This window comes from Canis lupus, chromosome 1 (assembly GCF_003254725.2).
Source record: "Canis lupus dingo isolate Sandy chromosome 1, ASM325472v2, whole genome shotgun sequence".
In the NCBI taxonomy this organism is placed as follows: Eukaryota; Metazoa; Chordata; class Mammalia; order Carnivora; family Canidae; genus Canis; species Canis lupus.
Window position 1 is genome coordinate 70,941,724 of NC_064243.1, and position 19,573 is coordinate 70,961,296.

The 19,573-nt window shown below is 32.8% G+C and overlaps 1 protein-coding gene across 5 annotated transcripts in view; it reads right to left on the reverse strand.

Annotated features, from left to right (window-relative positions):
* The window catches only part of ERCC6L2 (ERCC excision repair 6 like 2), a 161,059-nt gene that overhangs the window by 88,414 nt on the left and 53,072 nt on the right, over nucleotides 1-19,573 (reverse strand). For all 5 annotated transcript variants that reach the window (XM_049115792.1, XM_049115790.1, XM_049115795.1 and 2 more), the window contains one exon: nucleotides 11,270-11,392. In XM_049115792.1, the coding sequence (XP_048971749.1) occupies nucleotides 11,270-11,392 (123 nt within the window). The remainder of the gene's footprint in view (nucleotides 1-11,269; nucleotides 11,393-19,573) is intronic.

Sequence of the window (19,573 nt, forward strand, 5' to 3'; positions counted from 1 at the left end):
TATCCACTGATGGATGATAAAGAAGATACATATATCACACCAACCCACCTACCCACATACATAGAATACTATTCAGCCATAAAAAAGAATGAAATCTTGCCATTTGTGGTAACATGGATGGACCTTAAGGGCATTATGTTAACTGAAACAAGTCAGATCAAGAAAGAGAAATATCATTTGATTTCACTTATATGTAGAATATACAAAATAAACCAAAACAATCAAGTTCATAGCTACAAAGAACATAGCCAGGCAGACCAGTGGTATGTGACATAGGTGAAAGAGGTCAAAAAAGTACAAGCATCGGGGAACCCTGGGTGGCCTAGCAGTTTAGCGCCTGCCTTCGGCCCAGGGCATGATCCTGGAGTCCTGGGATCGAGTCCCACATTGAGCTCCCTGCATGGAGCCTGCTTCTCCCTCTGCCTGTGTCTCTGCCTCTCTCTCTGTGTGTCTCTCATAAATAAATAAATAAAATCTAAAAAAAAAAAAAAAAAAAAAAGCACAAGCATCCAGTTATAAAATAAATAATTCATGAAGATACAATGCATGCCATGGTGACTACAGTGGGTACTATATTGCATATTTTAAAGTTGCTAATACAGTAGATCTTAAAAGTCTTCATTACAAGAAAAAAAAGAAAAATTTTTTTCTATGTATGGTGATAGACTTATTTACTGTGGTGATCATTTTATAATGTGCACAAATATCAAATCATTATTTGCACACCTGAAACTAATAAAATATGTCATTAATAGTTTTTAAAGAGCCTGGACAAGCATGTGGCTTTAAGATATATAAAAACATTACCATTTGCATAGCAACCAAAAAAGAAAGAATACCTAGTTAAACTTAATAAACAAGAAACTAGGTCATATAAAGAAAGCTAGAAACTCTGAAGGGTATACAATAAGATTTAAGCAAATGATACAACTATTTTTGTATATGCAGTATTTACAGTATGTAGATGTTTATTCTCCATAGAGAATACCAACTAAAATATCAATATGTTTTTACGAGAAAACTAAGAAAATTTGAAGACAAACTAGTCTTACCAAACATTAAAACATATTATAAAGCCAAAAAAATTTGAACTGGTTAGCACTAAAAGAGAAATGAATAAACCAACAGGACAGAAATAATACATCCAGAAATATACCCAGACATATACAAATGAGTTTCATTTTACTCAAAAGTGACCCTTCAAATCATTGTGAAAAATTGGGTATTCAATAAATGACAATTAAAATAATTGGCTAACCATTTGAAAAAAAAATAAAGCTGTACTACTAGATCACTCCTCATAGCAGAATAAATTCAGGCTAACACAGAGATATAAAGTTATAAAATAAAGACATATACAGTATAAAAGAATCATGGGTGAACTACAATCTTAGGTACAAAAAACTTTTCTAGGCAGGCATAAAACCCAGAAGCTATTAACATAGACATATTTAACTACCCAAATTTAAAAATATATATATATAATAAATAAGTCAAACACTGACTTTGTAAAAGTAGGAAAGAAATATTTACAGAATATAAAATGGACAAAAGATTAGTATATAGAACATATGATTAAGGACTATTAAGAAATATGATTAAAACTGGAACTTGATGTTTTAAAAAGCTATTAAAAGTCTTTTAAGATTCTAAAAAGATACTCAACTTCATAATTAAAGCAACAGAAATCAAAGCAAGATCTAATTTTTCTACATCTCTGATATAATTTATGTTTGTTAACTCCTAGGATAAATGAAAAGGTGGGAAACAGAATTTTACACTCTTGGTGAGAATACAAATTGGCACAAGCACTTGAAAGGCAATTTGACTGTAGCTGTTAATTGTAATATACCCATAATTTCAGTACCACAGACAGTGTGATTCCAATATCAAGAATTTATCCTATAGTTAGGATGGCAAAAGTTGCAAGATATATGCAAGAAGATTTTCACAGCAGCATTATTTGCAAGATAATCCTTTTGGTATACATCAGAAACTAAAATAGGGGACGCCTGGGTGGCTCAGCAGTTGAGTATCTGCCTTTGGCTCAGGGCGTGATTCTGGATTCCTGGGATTGAGTCCTGCATCAGGCTCCTTGCATGGAGCCTGCTTCTCCTCCCTTTTTGTGTCTCTCATGAATAAATAAATAAAATCTTGAAGAAAAAAAAAAAAGAAACTAAAATAGTGTATATAGTAAATAAAATACTCGAAACATATTTTTGTTCAATCACCACTGAAACCACTTCTCATACCGTTATAACTAGAAAAATTCTCCTCTACATTAATACTGATTATGAATTTTCATAGACTATCTAAAGATTTATCATATGAGACAGCAATATTTAAAATTAATTTACTTTGATTTTCTTAAAGATTGAATTCCAATCCTAATAGCCTAAATCTAAAGACTCATTCCAAGAATTAATATTGAAATGCATACTTTATGTCTTTTCCTTTAGGAATTTATTCTTGGCAGGAAACATCTATTTCATGAATTCTTAGATGATTTATTCACACTTAAAAAGTTTCAAAATGTATATGAGATGTATCATATCACACACACATACCTAAAATCCACCACTCCTTAATTTGTAACATTTGACTCATTAAAAGGATTTTTTTCAAGAAGATCCAACATTAATTTTTCAGGATTCCATTGCTTTTCTCGCATTAGCATAATAAATATAAAGGAATTTATTTATTTCCTAGCTTTTTCATAGACTATCTTTTAAAAATGCACAAAATTTTAACTGGTCCAATACAAATTTATCTTTTAAGAATTTTATAACACAAAAAAAAGCTACTTGTCTGAATTTCCTTCAGGGGAATAATTTAGGATGTCACTTGTAATCTCATTAAAAGCTTTATGAAATTCCAGTTCAAATGATAAATTAAACAAATGTATTTATTGATGCCAACTGAAACAAAAGAACAAATACAAAAATAAATCCACAATAGTGTAAAATGCTTGGAAGTGGTACTGCCAGATAACAAGAAATGTGTAAACGTAGAAGAAAACTGACATACTTGAGTAACAAGAATCTATCCTCTATGTAAGAGAAAATTTCCCCAAAAAACACAGTGAATTTTTCTAGAAATAGACAAACACTGTAACAAGAGACAAAGAAGGTCCTCAGATCATAAAAAGGGGTCAATTTATTAACAGAATATAACAACTGTAAATATTATACCCATATCAAAACATTTAACTATATAAAGTAAATATTAACAGATATGAAGAGAGAAAATGACAGCAATATAATAATAATAGGGGACTTCAACACCCTACTTTCAACAATGGATAGATCATCCGACAGGAAATCAATAAAGAAAACACCAGACTTAAACGACACAGGAGCAGATGGACCTAAGAGACAGACACACAACATTTCATCTAATAGCTGCAGAATGTATATTCTTCTCAAGCACATATGGAACTTTTCCTAGGACAGGTAGTATGTTAGGCCACAAAACAAGTCTTAATAAATGTGTGCTTTAAATCATATCAAACATGTTTTCTGACAATGGTATGAAACTAGTAATTCATAACAAGAGGAAAACTGAAAAATCCACATCTATGTGGATATTAAACAAGAAGTTCCTGACAACCAAAGGGGTCAAAGAATCAAAAGAAAAATCAAAAAATATCTTGAGACAAATAAAAATTGAAACACAACATACCAAAACTTATGGGATGAAGCAGGAGTTCTAAAAAGAAAAATTTAGTGATAAAAACCAACACTGAGGAAAAAAAATGCAAATAAACCTAACTTACACACTTCAAGAAACTATGAAAAGAAGAACGGGGTATGCCTGGGTGCACAGTCAGTTGAGCATCCAATTTTTGGTTTTGATCAGGTTGTGATCTCAGGTTCATCAGATCCAGCCCTTCTCAGGCTTCGCACTCAGTGTGGAGTCTGCTTGGAACTCTCTCTCCCCCCTCTGCCCCTCCTACCCCCGTTTGTGCACACTCCCTCTCTCTAAAATAAATAAATCTTTAAAAAAAGAAGAGGAAATTAAGCCCAAAGTTAGTAGAAGAAGGCAATCACCAAGATCAGAACAGAAGTGAATTAAATCTTCAGAAAAGATCACTGAAATTAAGAGCTGGTTCTCTGAGCAGATAAACAAAATTGGCAAAACTTTAGCTAGAATAAGAAAAAAAGAACACTCAAATAAAATTAGTGAAACAGGAGACATTACAACTGACAACACAGAAATACAAAGGATCATATGAAATTATACAATTATATATGAAGAAATTAGATAACCTAGAAGAAATGGAAAAAATCCCAGAAAAATATAACCCAACAAGACTGAATCACGAAGAAAGAAGATCTGAACAAACTACTAGTAAAGACACTGAATCAGTAACCAAAAACTTACCAGCACAGCAAACTCCAGGGCCAGACAGCATTACTAGTGAATTCTACCAAACATCTGAAGAAGTAATGTCAATCCTTCTCAACAATCCCAAACTCATTTTTCAAGGCCAATGTTATTCGGATATCAAAGACAAGAGTATCACAAGAAAAGAAAATTACAGGCAAATATCCCTAATAAATATAGATACAAAAATCTTCAACAAAATATTAAACTCAACAGTACATTAAAAGGACCATAAAAAAAATAAAAAAAAAATAAAAGGACCATACATCATGATCAAAGTGGGACTTATTTCTGAGATGCACTGATAGTTCAACAAATGCAAATCAATAAATGTGATACATTGCATTAACAAAACAAAGGATAAGAATATCTTGATAGATGCAAAAAAAGCATTTGACAAAATTCAACATTCTTTTATGATAAAAACTCTCAGTAAATTGGACATAGAGAATCTATACTTCAATATAATAAAGACTATATATGACAAACCCACAGTTAACATCACACTCACTAGACAAAAGCTGAGTACTTTTCCTCTAAGATCAGTAACAAGACAAAGATGCCTATTCTTACCCACTTTATTCAACATAGTGCTCGAAGTCCTAGTCGAAGCAATTAGGTAAGAAAAAGAAATAAAAGACACTCAAATTGGAAAGGAGGAAGTAAAACTGTCTGTTTGCAGATGGCATGACATTACATGTAGAAAATCCTAAAGATGCCATAAAAACAAAAACCTCTTAGAACTCAGTAAAAATAAATTCAGTAAATATGCAGAACACAAAATCAATATACAAAAATCAATTGTTTCTACACATTAGCAAGAATTATCAGAAAAGGAAATTAAGAAAACAATGAAAAGTAATGGCAGAGTAATTAATTAAAGGAGAAACAATTATGCCAATCATCTACTTCAGAGAAGCAGCACTCCATTTCCCCTATATAAAGTACTGTGTATATTTTTCCAAAGCAGGAGAACTTCTTCAAAATTCATAATGAGTGTTGCAGCTGAGGAAATTTCTAAATTTCAAGGTTGAAGAAAAAGTCCTATACACTTTGAAACAAAAAGAAAGTTTGCTTTCCAAGGAGAAAACTAGTTCAGTACTGGAACCTCATCTACAATACGGAGTGACAGAAGAAAATAAAATTATTTTGGTTATGTTTAAGAGAAAATTTTTAACTTAGAATTCTACACACATAAACTATCAGTCCAACATGACAGCAATATAAAAGTATATAAAACTCTTGAAACAACTGAAGTTGTTAAACAAGCAAAAAGTGGTACAAACACAAGAAGAAATGAGAAAGCTGAAAGACAAAGCAGGAAAATTTAATATATTTCTCTCAAGATCTAATTGCTCAAACAGACCAAACCCAAAACAAAACGGTATTAAGAGTTTTAACAATACAAATAACAACCTTGATTAAACAGATATATGTAGAACTATGTGGCCATAATAAAATAGAATGCACAAAATATTGCATGAATTTTAAAATAACTACAACTATGGACATCACAGCATTAAAAACACCTGAAATTGGATTTAGCCCCCCACACACACACACACAAATATTAAACCTGTATTATCTGAACACAAAAGTAGAAATCAACAAAAAAGGCTAAATACTCCCATCATTCTCCATCCCTCAATAATATATATTCACTTGGAAATTTTAAACTTCACCTTAAATAGCTCTTGAGTGAAAGAGAAAAACTATAGAGTCACAAATAATTTAGGAAATAATGAAAAGACCACCTAACGAAAATTATGGAATGCAGCCAAAGTAGTACTCCAAAAAACATATACAACTCTAGTGAAATTTATTAGAATATAAGAAAGATTAAAAATAATTAAGAATTGAACTGAAGGAGATAGAAAAATAGTGTGTATCACAGCAATGAATTACACATATATATGCATGTGTACCTACATAAATATATAAATGTAAATAATATATATTATAAATATCTTTAAATATTTAAAGTATTACTTTTCCATTCTGTTTTCTCTGCTGTTGGTTATCATAACTGACATAAGATATTCATAAATTCTGCACTGATATTTAGAATCAAATACAATTGAAAAATGGACTACAAATAGTACTTGAACTCTGAAAGATTTAAAGACACATTAAGAATGTGCTTTAAAGGAGAGATCACTACCAACACCAAGGAAATACAAACGATTTTAAAAACCTATTATGTGCAGCTATACGCCAATAAATTAGGCAATCTAGAAGAAATGGACCCATTTCTGGAAGACCATAAACTACCGAAACTGGAACTGGAAGAAATAGAAAACCTGAACAGGCCAATAACCAGGGAGGAAATTGAAGCAGTCATCAAAAACCTCCCAAGACACAAAAGTCCAGGGCCAGATGGCTTCCCTGGGGAATTCTATCAAAAGTTTAAAGAAGAAACCATACCTATTCTACTAAAGCTGTTTGGAAAGATAGAAAGAGATGGAGTACTTCCAAATTCGTTCTATGAGGCCAGCATCACCTTAATTCCAAAACCAGACAAAGACCCCACCAAAAAGGAGAATTATAGACCAATATCCCTGATGAACATGGATGCAAAAATTCTCAACAAGATACTAACTAGCCGGGGATCCCTGGGTGGCGCAGCGGTTTGGCGCCTGCCTTTGGCCCAGGGCGCGATCCTGGAGACCCGGGATCGAATCCCACGTCGGGCTCCCGGTGCATGGAGCCTGCTTCTCCCTCTGCCTGTGTCTCTGCCCCTCTCTCTCTCTCTCTCTGTGACTATCATAAATAAATTAAAAAAAAAAAAAAAAAAGATACTAACTAGCCAATAGGATCCAGCAGTACATTAAGAAGATTATTCACCATAACCAAGTAGGATTTATTCCCGGGATGCAAGGCTGGTTCAACGCTCATAAAACAATCAATGTGATTCATCATATCAGCAAGAAAAAAAACAAGAACCATATGATCCTCTCAATAGATGCAGAGAAAGCATTTGACAAAATACAGGATCCATTCCTGATCAAAACTCTTCAGAGTGTAGGGATAGAAGGAACGTTCCTCAACAGGTTAAAAGCCATCTACGAAAAGCCCACAGCAAATATCATTCTCAATGGGGAAGCACTGGGAGCCTTTCCCCTAAGATCAGGAACAAGACAGGGATGTCCACTGTCACCACTGCTATTCAACATAGTACTAGAAGTCCTAGCCTCAGCAATCAGACAACAAAAAGACATAAAAGGCATTCAAATTGGCAAAGAAGTCAAACTCTCCCTCTTCACTGATGACATGATACTCTACATAGAAAACCCAAAAGACTCCACCCCAAGATTGCTAGAACTCATACAGCAATTTGGCAGTGTGGCAGGATACAAAATTAATGCCCAGAAGTCAGTGGCATTTCTTTTTTTTTTTTTTTTTTTTTGTCAGTGGCATTTCTATACACTAACAATGAGACTTAAGAAAGAGAAATTAAGGAGTCAATCCCATTTACAATTGCACCCAAAAGCATAAGATACCTAGGAATAAACCGAACCAAATAGGTAAAGGATCTTTACCCTAAAAACTATAGAACACTTCTTAAAGAAATTGAGGAAGACACAAAGTGATGGAAAAATATTCCATGCTCATGGATTGGCAGAATTAATATTGTGAAAATGTCAATGTTACCCAGGGCAATTTACACGTTTCATGCAATCCCTATCAAAATACCATGGACTTTCTTCAGAGAGTTAAAAGAAATTATTTTAAGATTTGTGTGGAATCAGAAAAGACCCCAAATAGCCAGGGGAATTTTAAAAAAGAAAACCAGAGCTGGGGGCATCACAATGCCAGATTTCAGGTTGTACTACAAAGCTGTGGTCATCAAGACAGTGTGCTACTGGCACAAAAACAGACACATAGATCAATGGAACAGAATAAAGAATCCAGAAGTGGACCCTCAACTTTATGGTCAACTAATATTTGACAAAGGAGGAAAGACTATCCACTGGAAGAAAGTCTCTTCAATAAATGGTGCTGGGAAAATTGGACTTCCACATGCAGAAGAATGAAACTAGACCACTCTTGCACCATACACAAAGATAAACTCAAAATGGATGAAAGATCTAAATGTGAGACAAGATTCCATCAAAATCCTAGAGGAGAACATAGGCAACACCCTTTTTGAACTCGGCCACAGTAACTTCTTCCAAGATACATCCATGAAGGCAAAAGAAACAAAAGCAAAAATGAACTATTGGGACTTCATCAAGATAAGAAGCTTTTGCACAGCAAAGGATACAGTCAACAAAACTAAAAGACAACCTACAGAATGGGAGAAGATATTTGCAAATGATGTATCAGATAAAGGGCTAGTTTCCAAGATCTGTAAAGAACTTATTAAACTCAACACCAAAGAAACAAACAATCCAATCATGAAATGGGCAAAAGACATGAACAGAAATCTCACAGAGGAAGACACAGACATGGCCAACAAGCACATGAGAAAATTTTCCACATCACTTGCCATCAGGGAAATCCACATCAAAACCACCATGAGATACCACCTCACACCAGCGAGAATGTGGAAAATTAACCAGGCAGGAAACCACAAATGTTGGAGAGGATGTGGAGAAAGAGGAACCCTCTTGCACTGTTGGTGGGAATGTGAACTGGTGCAGCCACTCTGGAAAACTGTGTGGAGGTTCCTCAAAGAGTTAAAAATAGATCTGCCCTACGACCTAGCAATTGCACTGCTGGGGATTTACACCAAAGATACAGATGCAATGAAACGCCGGGACACCTGCACCCCAATGTTTATAACAGCAATGTCCACAATAGCCAAACTGTGGAAGGAGCCTCGGTGTCCATCGAAAGAGGAATGGATAAAGAAGATGTGGTTTATGTATACAATGGAATATTACTCAGACATTAGAAATGACAGATACCCACCATTTGCTTCGACGTGGATGGAACTGGAGGGTATTATGCTGAGTGAAATAAGTCAATCGGAGAAGGACAAAAATTATATGGTCTCATTCATTTGGGGAATATAAATAATAGTGAAAGGGAATAAAGGGGAAAGGAGGTAAAATAAGTGGGAAATATCAGAAAGGGAGACAGAACATGGAAGACTCCTAACTCTGGGAAACGAACTAGGGGTGGTGGAAGGGGAGGAGGGCAGGGGGTGGGGGTGACTGGGTGGCAGGCAGAGGGGGGCACTTGACGGGATGAGCACTGGGTGTTATTCTGTATGTTGGCAAATTGAACACCATTAAAAAATAAATTTATTATTAAAAAAAAAAAAAAAGAATGTGTTTTAGACAGAAAGGGAGAGGCACCTGGGTGGCACAGCCGGTGAAGCATCTGCCTTTGGATAGGGTAATGATCCTAGAGTCCCGGGATGGAGCCCCACTTTGGACTCCCTGCTCAGTGGGGAGTCTGCTTCTTCCTCTGCCCCTTACCCCACTTGTGCTCTCTCTCTCTTGCTGTTCTCTCAAATAAATAAATAAAATCTCAAAAAAAAAAATCCTCATTTAAGTCTATTAGAAAATCATTTTAAAAATAAATAAATAAATAAATAAATGGGAAGGGAGGGAAAAATAAAAGAAGGCAAAATCAGAGAGGGAGACAAACCATAAGAGACTCTTAACTCTAGGCAACAAACTGAGGGTTGGTTGGGGAAGGGGCGGGTAACTAGGTGATGGACATTAAGGAAGGCCCATGATGTAATGAGCACTGCATGTTATATAAGACTGACAAATCTCTGAACTCTACCACTGAAACTAATAATACACGATATGTTAATTAACTGAACTTAAATAAAAAAATAAAATGGCTCAAGTGAAAAAAAAAGAATATGCTTTAAAAAGAAGAAAAAATTATAATACTTCTTTAGGATCAAATTAAATTTGACATAGGACATATTTATAATACTAAAAATAAAAATTTTAAAGTAATAATAATATCATAAGCCAATATATCTCAAAATTTTGCAATAACTGCTCCAATAATAGAAATTAGTAAACTGGCCTCAGCAATCTTATGTATAAGACTATTACAGATGAAAGTGTTTTAAAACTTGACTTGTAGAAAATAATTTCATTACCATAACAAGATACAGATTTCATAAAATCACTTCATCTTTATTTCTATCCAGTTTCCTGGTATTCAGAATATAAAAGACAGAAAAGTATACTTTTTCTTATTATTATTCTTATTTCTTATTTCTTACTATTTCATTATTTTATTAGAAATCTCTTATTTTTATGAGTAATATAGATTTATAATACTAAAATATTAGTATTAGTAATATATATTTATAATATTTATAAATATAATATGTATTTATAAACATGTATTTACAAAGGAGAAAACTGAAATGTAAACATGAATAGCATTCAGTCACAAGGGAAGAGACAAAGACACACCTAGACCAAAGTTTCTCTGATTTCAACTTCAACGGTCCTCATGTAAGAAGAATTTGTTTCAAATTTTCAGGATGTAATTAGTCTGCTAAACAACTTTATCAGTGATGTACCTTTATTAGCTACATCTGTAATGGTCTCTCATTGTCACATAAATAAAAAACAATACAATGGACTTTGATTAACTTCACATACACATTTATGGAAATTTAACAAGTTAATAAAAATAAGTCAAAAAAATCCAGTCAAGAAAAAGACTAAAACACTCCAAAAAAATTTAAGCCAAAATTGTATTTTGTCATTTTGAGAGTCAATCATACTCAATTTGAGGATGAAAATGATCATCTTTCAAGAATGTGGTCTATAAAACAAATATTTTAATAATGTTTCTAAGTTCTATGCTTTAAATTCATACTATGATGTGTGCTATTTACAAGTTTCCATATACTTTACCAATGCCAGCTTTACGAACCTTATGTTTCTAAACATCTTACCTTTTTTGCTGTAGAAGAAGGAGGCTCCTTTTTCATACTTCTTAGTAAAAACTCTGGCATATTGTTTTCAATATCTTCACGAGTTCCCTTTTTATGCAAAACTGCGGCCAAAAATGAAATAACCTGAGAGAAAAGAAACAACTTTTTAATTATTGTGTAAATGCTTCAAGACAAAATTTATGGCTTACATGATTACCCAATTAGTGAAAATTTGAGTATGTACAAATAGATTTGTTACAGGGAAAAACAACATGAAATAGTAGTATTGGTTTTCTTTATATATACTAAGAAACAAATGTACAGTACACGTTACCCTTAAATACAGTAAAAAAGAATTCTCACATGGCTATCTCTTCCACAATAAGTTCTATCTACTCAATGAATTCATTCTTGATCTCGTCAGGTAGGACATTACTTTCTTATTTGTTTCTTTCCATGGAAACTATCTCTGCATATACTCTACTAGAATAAACTATAGACATTCTTTTTTCCCTGTAGAAAATAAACCCCTTAAGGGAGTAATATTTGGCTCATAAAGTTGTACACTTCTGTTGATCTAATAATTATAAATGGAATGACGGAATGTTACTTTACGATAGACTAAGACAATTCATCAATATACAAACCACTTGGAATAACAGCTATTCTCCAAATACTAAGTAAGATAGACAAAGAGACATAATAAAGGAAATGAAGAGCAAGAAATATTTAATCAATTGGATTTGGGTTCAAATTTCAGCCTAGTTGCTTTGGCAGCTATGTAAACTTAATAGCTGGTTAATCTCTGAATAACCATAAAAATACATGAAAATAGCAAAAATAAATATTTGCAGAGGTGTTTTAAAGATTGAGGGAAAGTATTTGGGGTATACTTATGAGGGGAAAGAATCAGGACTTTAGAAAAGTTATATAAATATCAAAACCTAAAGAAAAAAAATGAGAAAATTAGAAAAACTCAAAAACATAGTGTTTTTAACATGAGTATGGTTACCTACCATCTGAATACCAAATGACAAAAGAAAAAGAGTGGTGTAAGTATTTGAAGAGATAAAAGCTGAAAACTTCTAAAAACACTTAAAAAAAATCAAGCCATATATTTCAGATCCACTAAGAACATCAATCAGATAAATAAATAAATAAATAAATAAATAAATAAATAAATATTCAATCCACAAGTAGGTGTTTCATAGAAAAACTGCTCAAAACTTGAGACTAAAAAAAAAAAAAAAAAGACATCTTAAAAGTAGCAAAAGGAAAACATGTAAATTACCTTCCAAAAAAGCAACAACTGGACTAGCTGATCTTGCAGCAAAAACAATGAAAGACACTATATAGTTTAAATGATAGTTTCAAAATGCTAAAGAAAATAAAAGCAACCTAGTTTTATACCCAATACAGATATTACTTAAGAATAAAGATGAAGATATTTTCAGACAAAAACTGAACAAATTCATCAAAAAGCCAAAGGAAACAATGAAAGGATGTGTTCAGGCACAGGGAAAATTATATGTAGATGGTCAGTGATGCAGGAAAAACTTAAAAGCAACAAAAATGGTGAATACATAGAAAATATAAATATATATTAATATTATTGAACAAAACTAAAATGTCTTCTTGAAATTAAATAAAAGCACTAAGAGATATGAGAGCAAATGTATATGAGCCAGAAAGGGCCCAGCTCAGTTACAATATTCTGATGTCCTTCCACTGTTCAAAAGGAAATAAAAGTACTAATTTATGTTAGATTTTTTGATAAGTCAAAAATGTGTGGGGGCACCTAGGTGGTTCAGTTGCTTAAGTGTCTGCCTTTGGCTCAGGCCATGATCCCAGGATCCTGGGATTGAGCCCCACATCAGGCTCCCTGCTCAGTGGGGTCTCTCTCTCTCCCTCCCTCCCTCTCTCTCTCTCTGCCCCTCCCCTGCCTGCAGCTCCCCCTGCTTGTGCTCTCTCTCTGTCAAATAAGTAAATAAAATATTTTTAAAAATTGTTATAATCTCTAGGGTAACCACTAGAAGGAAAATATATCAATGTGTAAGTACTTTCCTATTAAGAGAGAGATAAAAGAAAAATATAAAATGATCTATCCAAAAGTAGGCAAAAAGAACATGAAAATAAACAAAGATAACATACAACAAATAAAAAGCAATAATAAAATCGGTTTAAAATCAAATATATTAGAAAGCACATTACATAGAAGGGACTAAATATTACAATTAAAAGACAAAGATCGTCAGGTCCATAAAATATGTCATTTACACACAAAAAAATTTAAAACAAGATATAGAAAAAAGTGTAAGTAAAAAAAAATGAAAAAGACCATGTGAACAAAAATGAAAAGAAACTTGATATATAGCTATATTAATAGACTCTGAGGCAAAAAAAAATTATGGAATTAATTAAAAAGACACACTTCAAGCTTGATATTAAAAACTTAATTCATGTGGAAGTTACAAGAAGTATAAATTGTTAAGCAAAGAAAGAAAAGTTTACTGAAACAAAAGTGGACAAATTCATATCACAATGGTAAGATTTTGAAATAACTCAGTAAGAACAATCAAAATAATCAGTAAAGATACAGAACATTTGAATAACATGATTAGCAAATGTGACCTAATGAACATTTAATCAAAAACTGCATACTACTGCAAAACACAGTTTCATTTAAAGTACACATGAAAGGCACTTGGGTGGCTCAGTCCATTAAGCATCTGCCTTCAGCTCCGGTCATGATCTCAGGATCCCTGGATTGAGCCCTGCACTGTGCTCCTTGTTTAGCAAGAAGTCTACTTCTCCCTCTCCCTCTGCCCCCATTCTGTGCATACTCTTTCTCACATGTGTGCTCTTTCTCAAAAAATAAAATCTTTAAAAAAAATTATAATAAAGCACAGATGAAATATTTACACTAAGGCATCATACAAAGTCATAGAGCAAATCTCAATACATTTCAATAAAAATCATATAGAATATGTTCTTCAATGTGAGAAGCTAGAAATAACAAAAGTAAAAGAAGAAAATCCACAAATATTTATAAAGTAAGAAAAATCCTTCAAAGAAGAAATATACTTTAAAGTATATTAGAATAAGGGGTACTTCAATTGGTTAAGTATCTGCCGTCAGCTCAGATCATGATCTCAGGGTCCTGGGATCGAGCCCTGTGTTGGGCTTGCAATTAGTGTGGAGTCTGCTTGGGACTCTCTCCCTCTCTGCCTCTACTACCACGCTCTCTCTCTCTCTCTCTCAAATAAAATCTTTAAATATATATATAAAATAAAAATTAAAGTATATTAGAATACATTTGTATTTCACAATTGAGATTAGGATATATTTTGAGTTAAACAATAATAATATTGCATATTAAACTTGTGGACTACACCTAAAATCATGTTTTGGGGACTTAAATGCCTGTATTAGGAAAGAAAAGCTGCTAATAAAGAAAATTACTTCAAAAATTAATAAAAATACAGAAGTCATACATAAAAAACCAGAATTATATACAAAATGCTAAGTGAAAAAGCATATAATAAAAAGGAACAAAGACAAATGATCATTCTATGAAAGGATTTTAAAAAGTGATAAGCCTCTAGAAAATTAATAAAAAACTGAGAAGGCGCAAATACACACATGCACTCACACACAACACTCACACACAAAGCACATAAAAATACCATGACACTAAAAATTTAGAAGAAATGAGGAACAGAACTTATCAATACTGACACAAGAAAAAACAAAATTTACATATTCATAAACCTATTAAAGAAATCTAAATACACATTTACAAACCTTACACAAAGAAAACTAAAGGTCAAATGGCTTCATCAATAGTCTACCAATGCTTAAGAAAGATACAATGCCAGTCTCAGAGCAGCTGGGTGGTTCAGTGAGTTAAGCATCTAACTCTTGATCTTACTTCAGGTCTAGATCTCAAGCCCCATACTCCACACCCAGTGTGGAGCCTACTTAAAAAAAAAAATGGAGGGAAAGGAAGGAAAGGAAGGAAGGAGAGAAGATATAATGCATGTCTTAAATTCTTCCAGATACTAAACTGGGAAAAATGGTCTCAACTCATCTTATGAGTTCAACATAATCTTGATAAGAAAATATGACAAGAATATTATATGCAAGAGACTGATACGCCAATTTTTCTTACTTATATAGAAGCAAAATCCTTAAAATATTAGCAAATATAACACAGAAAAAATAAAGAAATATATATCAAAACCAAGTTGGGCTGATTCTTGGAATATAAGTTTGTTTTAATCTTCAAAATATAGATATTGTATGGGTATTAGGTATGTTAGGTATGGCACTTAACTTTTCTAACATTAGTTTCCTTATAATAAGAATAGGAAACCCTTTTCATTTCAAGATACATTTTACATGAAGTGCTATATTATTAACTTGAAGCACACTGTGAAAAGTTGGGAATGTATATTTTTATCACTAGAGTAACCACCAAAAAAAAAAAATGTAAATTTTAAAAAGCCAATAGAACTGAAATATTTTTTTGAAAATATCCTAGCAACCAAAAAGAAAGAAGGAATGGAAGAAGAGTAAGACAGAAAACAGCCTGTTCAAACAAAAAGTAAAATAATATGTACAAATCAAAATATAACAGAAATTACATTAAGTGTAAATGGACTAAATGCTCCAATTAAATATCAAAGACTACCAAAATCATAAAGAGTTGTCTACTTTATTTTTTTATTTTAATTCCAGTATAGCTTGCATACAGTGTTATATTATTTTCAGGTGCATAATATAATGATTCAACAATTCTATATATTGTTCAGTGCTCATCAAGATGAGTGTATTCTTGATCTCCTTCACCTATTTCACCCATCTGCCCACTCATCTTCCACCTGATAAACCACCTCTTTTTAGTGAAGAGTCTGTTTCTTGGTTTGTCTCTTTTTTTCCCCTTTGTTTTATTCCATATATGAATAGATTCCACATATGAATGAAATCATATGGTATTTGTCTTTCTCTGACTGACTCTGCCTGCTACATTGTTGGAAATGGCAGGACTACATTCTTCTTTATGGCTGAATAATATTCCATGATGTTTTTGCATGTGTGTATATAGATACAGATACCACATCTTCTTCATCCATTCATTTATTGATGGACACTTGGGCTACTTCCATAATGTGGCTATTGTAAAGGACGCTGCAATAAAACATAGGGGTGGGGAATCCCTGGGTGGCTCAGCGGTTTGGCGCCTGCCTTTGAATCCCAGGGTGCGATCCTGGAGTCCCAGGATTGAGTCCTGCATCAGGCTCCCAGCATGGAGCCTGTTTCTCCCTCTGCCTGTGTCTCTGCCTCTTTCTCTCTGTCATAAATAAATAAATCTTAAAAAAAAAAATTCCTATAAAACGTAAGGGTGTATATATCCTTTTGATTTAGTGTTTTTATATTTGGGTAAGAACCCAGTAGTGCAATTACTGGATCACAGGGGTAGTTCAATTTTTAATTTTTTTGAAGAACCTCTATACTGTTTTCCACGACTGTACCAGTTTACACTCCCATCAATAGTAAACAAGGGTGACTTTTTCTCCACATCTTTGCCAACACTTGTTTTTTCTTGGGTTTTTTATTTTAACCATACTGATGGGGTAAGGTGTAGTTTTGATTTGCATTGTCCTAATGATGAGTGATGCTGAGCATCTGTTCATGTGTCTATTGTATGTCTTTGGAGAAATGTCTGTTCATGTGTTCTGCCCATTTTAATCATATTATTTGTGGTTTTTTGGTGTTGAGTTTTTAAGTTTTTTATGTATTTTGGATATAAGTCCTTTATCAGATATGTCATTTGCAAATATCTTCTATTAAGTAGGTTGTCTTTTAGTTTTATTGACTGTTTCCTTTGCTGTACAGAAGCTTTTTATTTCGATATAGTCCCAATAGTTTATTTTTGCTTTTGTTTCTCTTGCCCCAGGTGACATATCAAGAAAAATGTTACAATCAATGTCAGAGAAATTACTGCCTGTGTTGTCTTCTAGACTTTTTATGGTTTTAGGTCTCACATTTAGGTCCTTAATTCATTGAGTTTATTTTTGTGTATGGTGTAAGACAGTGGTCTAGTTTTATTCCTTTGCACATAGCTGTCCAGATTTCCCACCACTCTTTGTTGAAGAGACTTTTTCCCATTGTATATTCTTGCCTCCTTTGTTAAAGAATAATTGATCATTTAATTGTGAGTTTGTTTCTGGGTTTTCTATCCTGTTCCATTGATCTATGTGTCTATTTTTGTACCAGCACCATATTGTTTTGATTACTACAGCTTTGTAGTATAATCTGAAGTCTGGGATTGTGATGCCTACTACTTTTTCTTTTTCAAGGTTGATTTGGCTATTTGGGGTCTTTTGTGGCTCCATATAAATTTTAGGATTGTTTGTTCTAGTGTTATGAAAAATGCTGTTGGTATTTTGATAGGGATTGCATTAAATCTATAGATTGCTTTGGGTAGTATGAATATTTTAACAATATTTGTTCTTCCAATCCATGAGCATTGTCTTTCCATTTGTTTATGTCATCTTCAATTTCTTCCATCAGTGTTTTACAATGTCTTTCATCTGCTTAGTGAAGTTTATTCCTAGGTATTTTATTATTTTTGGTGCAATTGGAAATTGGATCATTTTTTAAATTTCTCTTTCTGTTGCTTCATTAGTGTATAGAAATGTGACAGGTTTCTGTACATTGAGTTTGTATCCTGCAACCTTACTGAATTCCTTTATCAGTTCTAGTAGTTCTTTGGTATAATCTTTAGAGTTTCTCATATACAGTATCATGTCATCTGCAAATTGTGAAAATTTTACTTCCTCCTTACCAATTTGGGTAACTTTTAGTCCTTTTTCTTGTCTCACTGATGTGGCTAGGACTTTCAGTTCCAATGCAGAATAAAAGTAGCAAAAGTGGACATCCTTGTCTTGTTCTTGACCTTAGGGGGAAAGCTCTGTTTTCCACCATTGACTGTGATGTTAGCTGTGGGTTTTTCTCATATATTGCCTGTATTATACTGAGGTATGTTCCCTGTAGACCTACTTTGTTGAGGTAACCCTCAACATGAGTGGATGTTGTATTTTGTCATGAATGGATGTTGTATTTTGTCAAATGCTTTTACTGAACCTATAAATACAATCATATGTTTTTTTTTATCCTTTCTCTTATTGAGGTGATCTATCACCTTGATTGATTTATAAATTATTAAACCACCCTTACATCCCAGGAATAAATCCCACTTGATCATGGTGTGAATGATTCTTTTAATGTATAGTTGAATTTGGTTTGCCAATATCTTTTAGAATTTTTTTGTATCTACGTTCAGCAGAGATATTGGCCTGTAGTTCTCATTTCTGTGTCATTTATATCTCATTTTGGTATCAGGGTAATGCTGGCTTCATAGAATGGATTTGAAAGTTTTCCTTCCTCTTCTATTTTTTGGAATAATTTCAGAAGAATATGTATTAACTCTTCTTTAAATGTTTGGTTCAATTTACCTGGGAAGCTGTTCAGTCCTGGACTTTTGTTTTTTGGGAGTTTTTCAATTACTTATTCAATTTCATTGCTGATAATAGGTCTGTTCAAATTTCTATTCCTTCCTGCTTCAATTTTGGGGAGTTCTACATTTCCAGGAATTTATCCATTTCTTCTAGTTCATAATATTCTCTTACAATCTTTTTTATTCCTGTAGTGTCAGCTGTTACTTCTCTTTCATTTCTGATTTTGAGAACTCTCTTTTTTCTTTTTTTTTTTTTTTTTGATGACTCTGGCTAAATGTTTATCAAATTTGTTGGTCTTTTCAAAGAACCAGCACCTGGTTTTATTGATCTTTTCTAATGTTTTTTTTTTGTTTTCTTTCTGTTTTATTTCTGCTACACAAGACACATTTTAAATATTAAGACACAGATAGCTTGAAATAAAGGATTGCAAAGAAGACACCTTGCAAACAGCAAGCATAAAAATATAGAAGTGTCTACCTTAATATCAGAGAAAGTAGATTTCCAGTAGCATTACCAGAAATAGAGATTTCATAATACAGGGTCAATTCCTCACTGAAGATGTAGTGATTATAAACAAACATTTAGGACTCTAATAACAGAATTAAAAATACATGAAAGTGAAACTGACAAAATTAAAGGGAGAAATAGACAAACCCCCAAATTTTAACTTTCCTCTCTCAATATTTAATACCAAAAATATAGAAAATCTAAACATTATCAATTACCTTGATCTGCTAATTGATATTTCTAGAACACTACAACCAACTGCAGAATACACATTCTTTTCAAATGTACATAGTAT